The 11,495-nt window shown below is 37.0% G+C and overlaps 2 protein-coding genes across 4 annotated transcripts; both read left to right on the forward strand.

Moving 5' to 3' along the window:
- The first annotated feature begins 6 nt into the window (after positions 1 to 6).
- LOC141824745 (uncharacterized) lies at positions 7 to 4,993 on the forward strand. 3 transcript variants are annotated; one of them, XM_074712077.1, is made up of 9 exons: positions 7 to 291; positions 372 to 421; positions 524 to 593; positions 667 to 772; positions 1,334 to 1,400; positions 1,905 to 1,980; positions 3,780 to 4,078; positions 4,354 to 4,484; positions 4,694 to 4,993. In XM_074712077.1, the coding sequence occupies exons 1-8, from the start codon at positions 108 to 110 to the stop codon at positions 4,435 to 4,437; spliced, it is 936 nt and encodes a 311-aa protein (XP_074568178.1). In that variant the 5' UTR covers positions 7 to 107; the 3' UTR covers positions 4,438 to 4,484; positions 4,694 to 4,993. The 3 variants fall into 3 exon arrangements, with proteins under 3 accessions (XP_074568178.1, XP_074568179.1, XP_074568177.1); XM_074712078.1 differs by having other exon boundaries at positions 4,759 to 4,993; XM_074712076.1 differs by having other exon boundaries at positions 4,779 to 4,993.
- Positions 4,994 to 6,482: 1,489 nt separating this feature from the next.
- LOC141823061 (putative respiratory burst oxidase homolog protein H) lies at positions 6,483 to 11,018 on the forward strand. Its single transcript, XM_074710330.1, has 15 exons — positions 6,483 to 6,956; positions 7,577 to 7,739; positions 7,819 to 7,867; positions 7,965 to 8,078; positions 8,154 to 8,570; positions 8,656 to 9,042; positions 9,124 to 9,219; positions 9,314 to 9,429; positions 9,498 to 9,600; positions 9,684 to 9,772; positions 9,855 to 10,005; positions 10,082 to 10,225; positions 10,311 to 10,439; positions 10,513 to 10,591; positions 10,669 to 11,018. Exons 1-15 carry the CDS (start codon positions 6,626 to 6,628, stop codon positions 10,776 to 10,778), a joined length of 2,478 nt encoding a protein of 825 aa, XP_074566431.1. The 5' UTR covers positions 6,483 to 6,625; the 3' UTR covers positions 10,779 to 11,018.
- The last annotated feature ends 477 nt before the right edge of the window (positions 11,019 to 11,495 follow it).

The following is an 11,495-nucleotide window of genomic DNA, read 5'->3' on the forward strand; positions in this document are numbered from 1 at the left end:
CTCCAGCCGTCCTCATCGTTTCTGCAGCAACGTGATCCGGAGTTCGTGCCTTCGTTTCTTGGGATCTGATCTTAAGGTTTTCTGCTTCGTGTTTGGTTACATTACCTATGGCAGCGACGTCAACGGCTGGCGTCGGCGGCGACGCTGGCGGCGGTTTGGCGGCAGGGGAGATGGAGGTGGAAGCTTACCGCCGCCTCTTCCCCCTTGCTTTCTACGAGCGCCACCTCCGCGATTCCGTCCGCCCCGACGCCCGTCCGCTCCATCGCGCCCGTGATACTTCCATCGCCCTTGGTTACCCTCTTTCTCTCCTTCTCTGTTCGACGACTATGTATTGCGCATTAACTAACTCTGTCTTTCTATCATCTCGAAAGGCCCTGTTGCTTCTTCCGACGGTTCCGCCTTGGTTAAGATTGGCGATACGGTGTGCCTTCTCTTTTTTTTCCTATTGCTTTCTTGTTGTTTGCTTATGGGTCCTTTTTCACGTCTATCGCCAGTTTGACGAAATGTTTCTATTATTTTGCAGACAATGCTGGCAGCTATCAAACTTGAAGTTATGACCCCAGCTACTGACGCACCTGATGAAGGCTCCTTAGGTCTAACTTGTTGGTCTTTCAGAGGATCCATTGTTTTCTTTTTGTAGCCGCCTCTAATTTGGACGTTATGCAGCTATTGAGTTCCACATGCCTCCGATATGCTCACCGACTGTTAGGCCTGGGAGACCTGCCGAGGTGGCACCTGTTATTTCAAAACAGTTATCAGATACTATAATTAGGTAATTTCCATCCCCTTCATTGAGTGTTTTTTTTTTGTTGTTGACAAAACTACACCTTTGGCAACTATTTGTATTGTATGGGATTGTTTGTGTGGATTAGTACTAGAATGGGAGGTGTATACTCATTGAATGGAATTTCAAGCGCTTGCTGTTTGATTACTCATCGCAACATGTTATTTATCAAAAATGAATATTATTAGCTTCTAGAAGAATAAAACTTCTATATTGCCAATAATTTTTTATGTTAACTGTGAGGGGAAATTTTTGTGTTGTTCAATAAAGGTGATTACCCTCATACATGAGACTTGGGCATCATATCCAAACACTAAATACCTCATGTATGACTTAACCAATAACCAATAACAAAACTATATTTACTTCAAAACTATCATTTTATTAACCCATATGCAACCATCTTAACCTCTTTTTAGACCAATGCTTATAGATTGGAAGGGCCAATATACGGCCATTTTATAAATTCCCTTTTTTCCCCTTTTCTTTCCTTTTCTTTAAGTTGCTTATGTATTTTGTGTGGGTTGTTTAAGTTTTGAATTGTTGCAGTTCTCAGATGATAAACTTAAAAGAACTATCTCTGGTTAGTGGCAAAGCTTCATGGATGGCCTATCTGGTATGAAGATTTAATCTGAGATTTTTATCTTGATTTGTATGATCATTTTTATTGCCTTCTGGAATTGTTTGAAATTTCTGAATATGGTGAAAGAATATGTGTCTAGCCATGGTTTAAAAATTGTACTTAGTTGGTATGCAATCCATCCATTGCATAGTGCATATGTGTTCTATATCAAAAAAATAATTAAAAATATAATAATACAACAGTATTACATATGCACACTGAAGAGTATTATTTAATCTATGAGATTCATAAATCCTCAAAAGATTATATCAATACACAGCCAGTATAATTGAGAATCACTGTTAATCAACATAAATAATTCATACATGTCTTCGGAATAATGTGTACACATCCATGCATGGGTTCCAGTTTCATTGGTGGATCTCTTTTATAAATATGCAACAGGTTATTGCCAAAACCATTTAAAACATAGAGCAGTAATGGTTCTTTTTCTCTCCTTTGAACATAGTTATAGAAGCATTTTCTTTCCTTTTGCAGGACATTTATTGTCTCAATGCTGATGGTGCTCTTTTTGATGCTGCATTACTCTCTGCAATTGCTGCATTTTCTCACTGTAAGTCACTACATTTTATTTCACAAATAAAATGTTTACTGGCTTACTTTGTTGCTAACAAAATTCCAATGGTTAAAGTGATCAAATAAAATGTTTACAGCCTTGCTACATTGACCAAGAAAATCTAGTTGTTGAAATGACTATTTCCTCCTAATCTGTCCCTTTAGTGCCATGTTTTCTTTACCGCAAAGATCATCTTGTTGTCTTTACTTGAATTATTAGTTGCTGGAAATATAGTTATCGGCAAGTTCTGTATTTACTTGTCAGATTGGTGGTGGCTCAATCGATCATACCTCATAACTTCAAAATATTCAGATATATATGATAAATGATATATAGATGAACACTATATTAGAACATAAAAAATGACAAACAAATATATAATGTTAATATACGGATATCACTATAAATTTATATGCACCATATACGGTGTATATGAAAAAAAAATCTCGAGTTTTAAACTAGGTTTCTTATATTAATTATGTTGAACTCTGATGCTTATAATGCAACATTACACATGCACTGACAACAAGATCTTGTCATGAGCAATGACCTACAGGAAAGGGTGCTAGAGTATCTCAGTTTGAGTTTGAGTAGTGCCATCATACACTGACAACAAGGTCTTGTCATGAGCAATGACTTACAGATGCAAAGTGCAATCTTTTGCTACTCTTAGGAAATGGTGCTAGAGTATCTCAGTTTGAGTTTGAGTTTCAGTAGTGCCATCCTACCAAAAAATATCATTAATCATCTAAAAGAATACAATGCATAACTATAACGTATCCAAATCTGGATTTCAATTCTTCAGTAGGACTCCTTTCATTGATATTTTATTTCTTAAGAAAGTTAGAGATTTTGTACACGAGTACATCATGATAAGCAATCCCTAAAGTTAAATGCCTATATAGCTAGCCTCTAGAAACAATGTTTTCTGGAAGGAACAGTTTGTGATAAATCTGGATCAGGTACTCCTCTTCCTCCCTTTATGTTTCCTGGATGGGCTCATTGGTTCATATTCTCCATTGCCATTCTCATCAAATCAATCTAGGTGCTCGTAATCTACTCTGTTGTTTTCCAACATACTCTTTATTCAATCACCAAGCATAGGTTCTTGGAACTGTTGTCCTCCTACTAGTGTTATTGCTTTGATAATGATTCTCTTTTTGTTTTTCTGGTTGATTTGGAAGCTAAAGAGGAAGAAAATTACTGAAGGGTGTTTCAGGTTTCAAAACACTTTCTTTGAATGGTAGAAAGAATTTTAAGGTGGACTTTACCTTCATCTGGTTGACTAGTACTGCCTGATCTTTCTTTAGACTTAATCATTGTTTTGTATGGTCATACCATTTCTAATTACGTTAGTCACAACTGTGCCTTGACAAAAATACCTATTATTAATATACTGCCAAAGTGATTGAGGTGGCATTTCCATCCTTGCCAAATATTCATGGTTAATTATTTTATCATGAACGTTTATGTAAATTTCCTGTTCATTGTGGACATATTTTTTTAATAATAATAATTGTAAGTTAGTCTTCTCTATTTTAAGGTGCAGAAGCACTTAAGACATGTATATTGTGCCACTCTTTTGATTGTGATCCCACAATATTTTTATTTACTTGGTTTGAAACTTTCCCATTATCTGTAGCTTTTAGTGATTTATAATTTATTTGATATGTAAGATAATAATCAGTATATAATATTTTCTACAATCATTAATCATCTTGCTTAAAAGATATATAAATATTAATGTTTAAGTTCTAATTGTGGATCTTTCATGATCTAATTGTGTTACTGGTCAGTGCAAATCCCTCTTGTTTCTCTCAATGACGATGGCAAAGTAATTACTGTTTCTGGGGAGCAACTTGAAGGAAAACCAATGGTTGAGTTGGTTAATAAAGAAAAGAGAAAGCTTTTGCTTCAAAGGATCCCATTTTCCTTGACATGCGTGCTTCATGAAAAGTACATCGTTGCAGACCCAACTGCAGAGGAAGAGTCCATTATGGAAACTTTTGTAACTGTAGTACTCGATTCATTAGGGCAACTGGTGTCAATATATAAACCAGGTGGGGCAGTCCTTGCTCACAGATCGACTGTAAAGGTTTGCTGCATTATCCTTTTTCTTCATAATCTTCCATGCGGTATCTAATTTCATTCTGAACTACTATTGAAAATGAAGAAATTGAATTGCACCAACTTGTAGGCAACTTTTTCCTCATCGAACAGTTAGAAACCTTGTATGAAGTATTGCTAAGGACATTGCTAAGGCATTCCTACTTGGATCTTACTATTATTATTATCCATGATGAGTGACTAGTCAAGACATGATATAAACATTCTGCTTACTCATGCATAAGCGTTGTTTTTTATTTGTAGGAGTGCATCCGTCTCACAAAGCAAAGAATCGACGAGCTGCAGAATATATTAGATGAATCAACATCTGCAATGGAAGTAGCCTAGTTCTGGTTTGGCAAGCTGCCATTTGATATCCATGGGACGTCATTCAGGTAAAACTGCTCTTCAGTCCGTCTTCATGTTTTTTTGTCTCGATTTATCCATTATTCCAAGGCTAGGATTAAAGCCCAAGCTTTTATTCTTGCACAAATGTTTCCCCAGCAATACAATTGTGAACTCCATTCCTTGAGTTTAGCAGGTTAAAATTAGACAATATTGAATATGCTGTTAAAATACACTGAAATCATAGTGTTACGTCCAGATATTTACATTTTTATGACCGAGACACTTTTATCCTACAATTGCTGCTTCTCTGTCTCCATCAAGCCTGCGTCCCTGACTTGTAGATCCCGACGGCGACGGCGACGGCGACGGTTGACGACGAAAAGAGGGGCAACCGGAAAGGAGGGAGCACAGGGACAAACGACGAGGGCATATTGGAAATAATATATCACTTGAAGTGTATTTTGATAAATATTTGAAAGGGTGCCTCTTTAATAATTGGTAAAATTAGGACAAATTCAAAACCAAATTTATTTTAAATATCTTCTAAGTTCGCGAATGTAGTGTTGTTTTTTCTTTTTTCTTCTGAAGGACCTTTAAAATTGTTCACCTGATGTGGATAGAGCATTTGCCAGCAACAAATAAAAGTCAAGACCATTTAATAATTTATAGAAATTGAAGTGTTCTTCGATAGATAGTAATTAGCTAGTTGCCGAGATGCATCATCATGTTAAAAGGTATGTTTTTCCTTTGATAACTCAAGTATCTGATTTTTTGAACCGATTAAATTCTAGAACGATCGGTTTGATTTTATAAAAAATTTTCATTGACCATTAGGATAATTCCGAATTTGTCATCTTACTAGAGGAAAATTTTGAGGGTTAAAGAAGACTTGTTTGTGATAAGACACTTAAAGGTCCAAAACCATACACGCGTATACATCCTCAAACTTATCCCTTCAAACGAAATGAATCTAACCACCCACGCAATCTATCAATTTTCGATAGATAGCAGTTAGCTTGTTGCCAATATGCATCGTCATGATGTTAAAGGCATGTTTGTGGTAAAACACTCAAAGGTCCAAAACTAAATCATGATGTTTTTATCCAAAGCATTACGTCCTAATCGATTCCCAACTAACCACCCAACCTTAATTAATGGCGACCTCCTAATGCACGACACCTAACTCATAATTAAATAAGCCTTTGTACAAATCATGCCTTTCATATTTTCAACATTCTTGTTTTGTATTTTCAACGATCATTTTGATATTTTCTTTTCCAAGATGACTCTCTGTTTCAATTCCGCATGATTTATAAATAAATAAAAAAATAGTTTCGCACTTTGAGTTTAGATACAGGCCAATTTATAAAAATAGTTGGAAATTACACAGAATCGTCTGCATAATTTTTGGATAAAGATTAAACATCATGTTCCTTTTAATCTCATTAAGAGGTCCCTGATGTGTCAATTAGGCACAGATTGTCTTAAATTTATATAAATAAATGAATAAATTTTTTAATTCATATTTTAATTTTTTAAATCGATTAATTTTAAACATGATCAATTAAATTTTTTTTATCAACTATTAAAATAAATTTCGACCTCATAAACCTTCATGATTGATCCATATCACTGTAAAGCATCCTACTTCATCTCAGCAAACATTACATATGGATAACAGGTGAGACGACACTTCAATCAATCAATCGAAGACAAGCACTCATCACCAAACACGTGCTTATGTCATAATGTAACTGGATAATCTGTGACAATGAACAATTTTACAGGATCACAATGACAAATGAATATTGTACAGAGCAATTATAAACAAAACATAGTAGTTAAAAGAAGAAGAAGAAGAAGACTTACAGTAACACTTGCGGGGAAACTGATGCGTTTCTAGAGTGTTACATTGCACGGACCATCTCTTGAAGAATTATTGTGAACAGCAATGCGAAGTTGAGCCATCAACATCATAGGCTTATCCCCTGTCTCCACAATATGATCGATCATAGCATCCACTCAGACTTCTCCAAGCACTGCCAACGCACAGAAACATAATTTGTTAATATGGTCCTGATGTAGGTGAAATATACTACTCAAATGTGTCAGTAAAACCATTCTGCAAGATTTTTAAATAGCAGGTAGGACACAGCACGACTCTGCATCAGGATATCTTCATCCAGAGATGGAATCGCCGCAGCAACCTGTGGATGTTCCAGAGATCGATAATTCTGCACACAAACTCCCTGCTACTAGTTCTCATGGAGAACAAGACCAATCAGCTCCAGCACAGCAGCTTGTGCTCGAACCTGACGTCGAGCTGCAGGATATCACCCCGAAGCCTGGCACAGAAAAGCATCACCATCGTAGGGCGAGAGGGTTCATATCCGGTGCTCAGATCAAGTTCCTCGACAAGACTTTGGCAGGGAAAGGAGGTTGGCATACGATCGAGAAGCGATTTGAAAAATCTGCAGTGGGTGGCAGGCTTCAGAAGGAGAATTTTGGACCTTGCATTGGTAACTAACTGGCTCTTTGTTTCTTCATGCATATATGTGTTGCTTCTACTTGCAAAATCAGTTCGATTTCCTGCACAGAATAACCATTTAGATGCCTGAAGAACAGAATAAATTTTCCCAGAAATTTTATTCATTATTTCTTGTTAGAACAGGATAGAATAGGAATATATCACTTTTTGTTGGAATATATCACTTTTTGTTGGATGAAGGGCCAACATAAAGAAATATTCCGAGCCCAAACATAACTCAGTCCACTCCTTTATTGATATTTGAGTACCATTTCTATCAAACTCCTAGGCATGAGTATTTCAAGTTATCACAGCACATAAATCAGAGAAGATCAACACACTCTTCTTGCAAAACATTAATGTTTCTTTGTAACAAGCTGTATACCATAGATATCTATGTTGTGGGGAGTGTTAGAAAGAAAGAAAGTACATTGGCAGGCTAGAATTATAAGGAACATGACAGTACTGCTGCATTCAGAAAGGGATAAAGTTCTAAACAAAATACTACTGAAATCTCACTGCTATATCTCATACTTGATTTTTACAATCAGAGGTGACATTAGAATGTACAACACATGCATTAGTTTCTAAGCCTAATTTGATGGTTGTTAGGTATGGCTGATTCAAAGGAGTTTTCTGGGAAGCTATACGATGCTCTTGCAAGACGAAGGAATTTGGATCCTGCAGCTGGAATAACTAAAGAAGAGCTAAATGAATTCTGGAAAGAAATGACAGACAAAAACTTCGACTCTCGACTACGGATATTCTTTGACATGTACTATACTAATTTCTATCTAATGATATCGTAACATCCATCTGACATATATAGTTTTTATCTTTTCTTATGGCCCAAGGGTTGACAACAATGGAGATGGAAAACTTACTGAAGATGAGGTCAAAGAGGTAGGAGGTAGTTTCTAATAAAGCAGCAGATTTCACAACCTAGAATGCTTCTTTGCTTAACTGTGACAACAGATTATACAATCAGTGTCCTTGACAGGTGATTATCCTGAGTGCCTCAACAAACAAACTTTCGAAACTCAAAGCGCATGCTGCAACCTATGCGTCTCTTGTCATGAAAGAACTAGACCCTTACAACCGCGGCTATATTGAGGTAATATAATGGAAATCTATAGAACCATAAAGATCTAGTAGATGAAGCAGAGTAATGTACAAACTTCTATAACAGATTTCACAGCTGGAAATTTTGATTCAAGGCCTCGTTAGCTCCCAAGGATCAGAGAGAACATTCAGACGGTCGCATGGGCTTGCAAAATCAATGATGCCAAAGATATACAAAAGAGATAACAAATTTGTTAGAAGGACCACAGATTTTGTATATGAAAATTGGAAGAGGATTTGGATTCTTTCACTATGGATAACCGTGAATCTAGCCCTAGCAGCTTGGAAATTTGAACAGTACAGAAGGAGGTCAGCTTTCCAAGTAATGGGCTACTGTGTTTGCGTAGCCAAGGCAGCAGCAGAAACCCTGAAGTTGAACATGGCTCTCATTCTCATCCCTGTTTGCAGAAACACACTTACAAGACTCAGAAAAACTGCTCTCGGTTCGATCTTCCCATTTGACGACAACATCAATTTCCACAAGGTATTAGAGGCATTTTCACTAGTCAATGCCCTTCAGCTTTCCTTATTGATAGCTCATGTTTTAAGCTAAGCTTAAACCTCTACAGATCATTGCGACGGCTATAGCTATAGGGGCAGCAGTGCATACTCTTGCACATGTAACATGCGACTTCCCGAGACTGATAAGTTGTCCAAAACCAAAGTTCATGATGACATTGGGACCATATTTCGACTACAAGCAACCAACCTATCCATCTCTACTGGCCAGCATTCCAGGAGTCACTGGTATCCTCATGATTATCATAATGGCCTTTTCTTTCACACTGGCAACACATTCTTTCAGAAGAAGTGTCGTGAAGTTGCCATCACCACTCCATAATTTAGCTGGATTCAACTCATTTTGGTATGCCCACCATCTTCTTGCACTGGTGTATGTTCTTCTAGTACTTCATTCCTACTTCATTTTCCTCACCAAGAAATGGTACAAAAGGACGGTATGTCACTTCTCCTTCTGATTGAATTTATTTTAGCTCCAGATATAATAGTAATAATAATTGTTACTTCCTATTATGCAGACATGGATGTATCTAGCAATTCCTATACTCTTTTATGCCTGCGAGAGACTTACTCGAAAATTTCGCGAGAACAACTTCCGTGTGGATGTCATCAAGGTAAGCTATTCATCATATATAACTACAGATTTAGCGAAGAATATATCTGATGAGTCAATCATGAAAAAAAAAACTCCTTCCATGTGTTAAACAGGCAGCAATATATCCTGGTAATGTACTTTCGATACATATGTCAAAGCCACCAGGATTCGAGTATCAAAGTGGAATGTACCTGTTCATCAAGTGTCCAGATTTATCACCATTCGAATGGTACGTCTGATCTCGTATTCACAGAGAAACTGTGACCTTTTATTTAACTTTTGTTTTGATTCTACTAGGCATCCCTTCTCGATCACATCAGCACCAGGGGATGACTACTTGAGTGTTCACATCCGCTCCTTGGGAGACTGGACAACTGCTCTCAGAAATTGTTTTGGAAAGGTTTGATTAAAAGTTTGATATGCTCTCCCTTTTCCTCAAAATCTATATCCACATTTCAAGAATAATATGACACTTTGAAACAGGCTTGTGAGGCTGAAGTTAAGTCCAAAAAGGCAAATTTAGTTAGGTTGGAGACAACCATCGTAGCAGATATTGAACTTCAAGATACACGGTATAAAATTGCTCACCAGTTATCTCTACAAGATTTTCTGAAGTAACCGAATTTTGAAGATGAATTACATTTGTTATGCAAGATTTCCAAAGATCTTCATTGATGGGCCTTATGGTGCACCTGCTCAAGATTACAAAAAGTATGACATTCTTTTGCTTGTTGGACTGGGAATTGGGGCAACCCCATTTATCAGCATATTAAGGGATATTTTAAACAACACACAAGCAAACAAAGTACAAAATCCAGCCAAAGTGGTTTTGGAAACTTCTTTTACATGAACCAGTATTCATAACCTGTAAATTAATGCAGGAAATGGAAAGTAAAACTTCACCGAATGAAACCAACGATAGAGATGGTCCAGGAAGGGCTTACTTCTATTGGGTGACCCGGGAACAAGGTTCCTTTGAATGGTTTAAAGGTGTCATGAATGAGGTTGCAGAAAGTGACCACAATGTATCTCCAAACCCTTTGTTGATTCTTTTCTTACTCGTTAATTTTCTGAGGAAGGAAAAACTGATGAGAGTAAGTGCATTTTCAGAATATCATCGAGATGCATAACTACTTGACAAGTGTTTACGAAGAAGGTGATGTTCGATCGGCTATTATTGCAATGGTTCAGTCACTTCAATATTCAAAAAGCGGAATTGATATTGTATCTGGAAGTCAGGTATGGCCTCTGTTAGGAAAGCTCAAACAATAGAAACTATATGCCCTATTTGACTGATGCATGAAATTGACAGATAAGAACACACTTCGCGAGACCAAACTGGAGGAAAGTATTCTCCAACTTAGCAAGCACTCACAAGGCCTGTTCAATAGGTTAGCTCTGCACTGCAACTAAACCGATCCTATGGTATTCCTATTGCTTACCCATTTTTACATATTTGGAACTACAGGTGTTTTCTACTGTGGACCCTCGAGTCTCGCAAAACAACTGAGAGATCTTTCAAAGGAATTCAGCTATGACACAACAACCCGCTTTGATTTCCACAAGGAGAACTTCTAGCAAAGGATTCTAGAAATATAAGATTGTACGGTAATTCAAAGAGTGAAAAACTCAGATGTTTTTACAAGAATCCATAAATAGAGTTGTTATTGTTGTAAGTACATCTAGCAATGAGCCTGCACAGAAGAAAAAATAATTGGTGTATTGGAAAAGGAAGAAACAAAAATTAATATCCATCTCCAGACTATTTCTAATGTCTAGTTGTGATTGATTTGCATATTAGTAGAAACTTATTGAGTTGGCTGGAAAATATCTCAGATGTTAAGTTGAGATTGATTTGAATATTACTAGTTATATATAACCCAACATAAATCTCAATAGATAGATAAGATTCCGTAACCAATCTTAAGTAAGTATTAGATAGATAGATATAACTAAGCAACTTTCTCAGAACAAATGAGACTCAAAGCCCCAAATCAACCAAAAAATACAACGAATTCATCTCACCAGGAAAGTAGATGGCTAGGGCGGCTGGACTGGATGCGAAGGGAAGCGACGGCTCAACGCAGGCCGTCACGGTGGAACCAAAGTATTCGAGGGGAGTTCGCTGGCTCCGACGGAGTACCGAAGACGGGGGAGGCAGCCGGCAACGGTGCGCCGGAAGGGATTTATCTGTACCAAAATGGCATTTCTTAAAATTATGAGTGCAAAATAGACATACGATGATTAAAGGGCCATTTCGGTAATATTACCAATCTAATTGGACTTTAAATCCAT

The sequence above is a fragment of the Curcuma longa genome, chromosome 3, assembly GCF_044706935.1.
Source record: "Curcuma longa cultivar G26 ecotype Majalengka, Jawa Barat chromosome 3, ITB_CL_G26_1.1, whole genome shotgun sequence".
Taxonomy (NCBI): Eukaryota; Viridiplantae; Streptophyta; class Magnoliopsida; order Zingiberales; family Zingiberaceae; genus Curcuma; species Curcuma longa.

What these genes read in the sequence shown, in the direction of transcription:
- LOC141824745 (XM_074712077.1), top strand. Translation starts at nt 108, where the DNA reads ATGGCAGCGACGTCAACGGCTGGCGTCGGCGGCGACGCTGGCGGCGGT. An exon ending in TTATCAGATACTATAATTAG is followed by an intron (nt 773 to 1,333) that starts GTAATTTCCATC and finishes GAATTGTTGCAG; the next exon opens with TTCTCAGATGATAAACTTAA. An exon ending in CTCACAGATCGACTGTAAAG is followed by an intron (nt 4,079 to 4,353) that starts GTTTGCTGCATT and finishes TTTTATTTGTAG; the next exon opens with GAGTGCATCCGTCTCACAAA.
- LOC141823061 (XM_074710330.1), top strand. Translation starts at nt 6,626, where the DNA reads ATGGAATCGCCGCAGCAACCTGTGGATGTTCCAGAGATCGATAATTCT. An exon ending in GAATTTTGGACCTTGCATTG is followed by an intron (nt 6,957 to 7,576) that starts GTAACTAACTGG and finishes GATGGTTGTTAG; the next exon opens with GTATGGCTGATTCAAAGGAG. An exon ending in TCACAAGGCCTGTTCAATAG is followed by an intron (nt 10,592 to 10,668) that starts GTTAGCTCTGCA and finishes TTGGAACTACAG; the next exon opens with GTGTTTTCTACTGTGGACCC.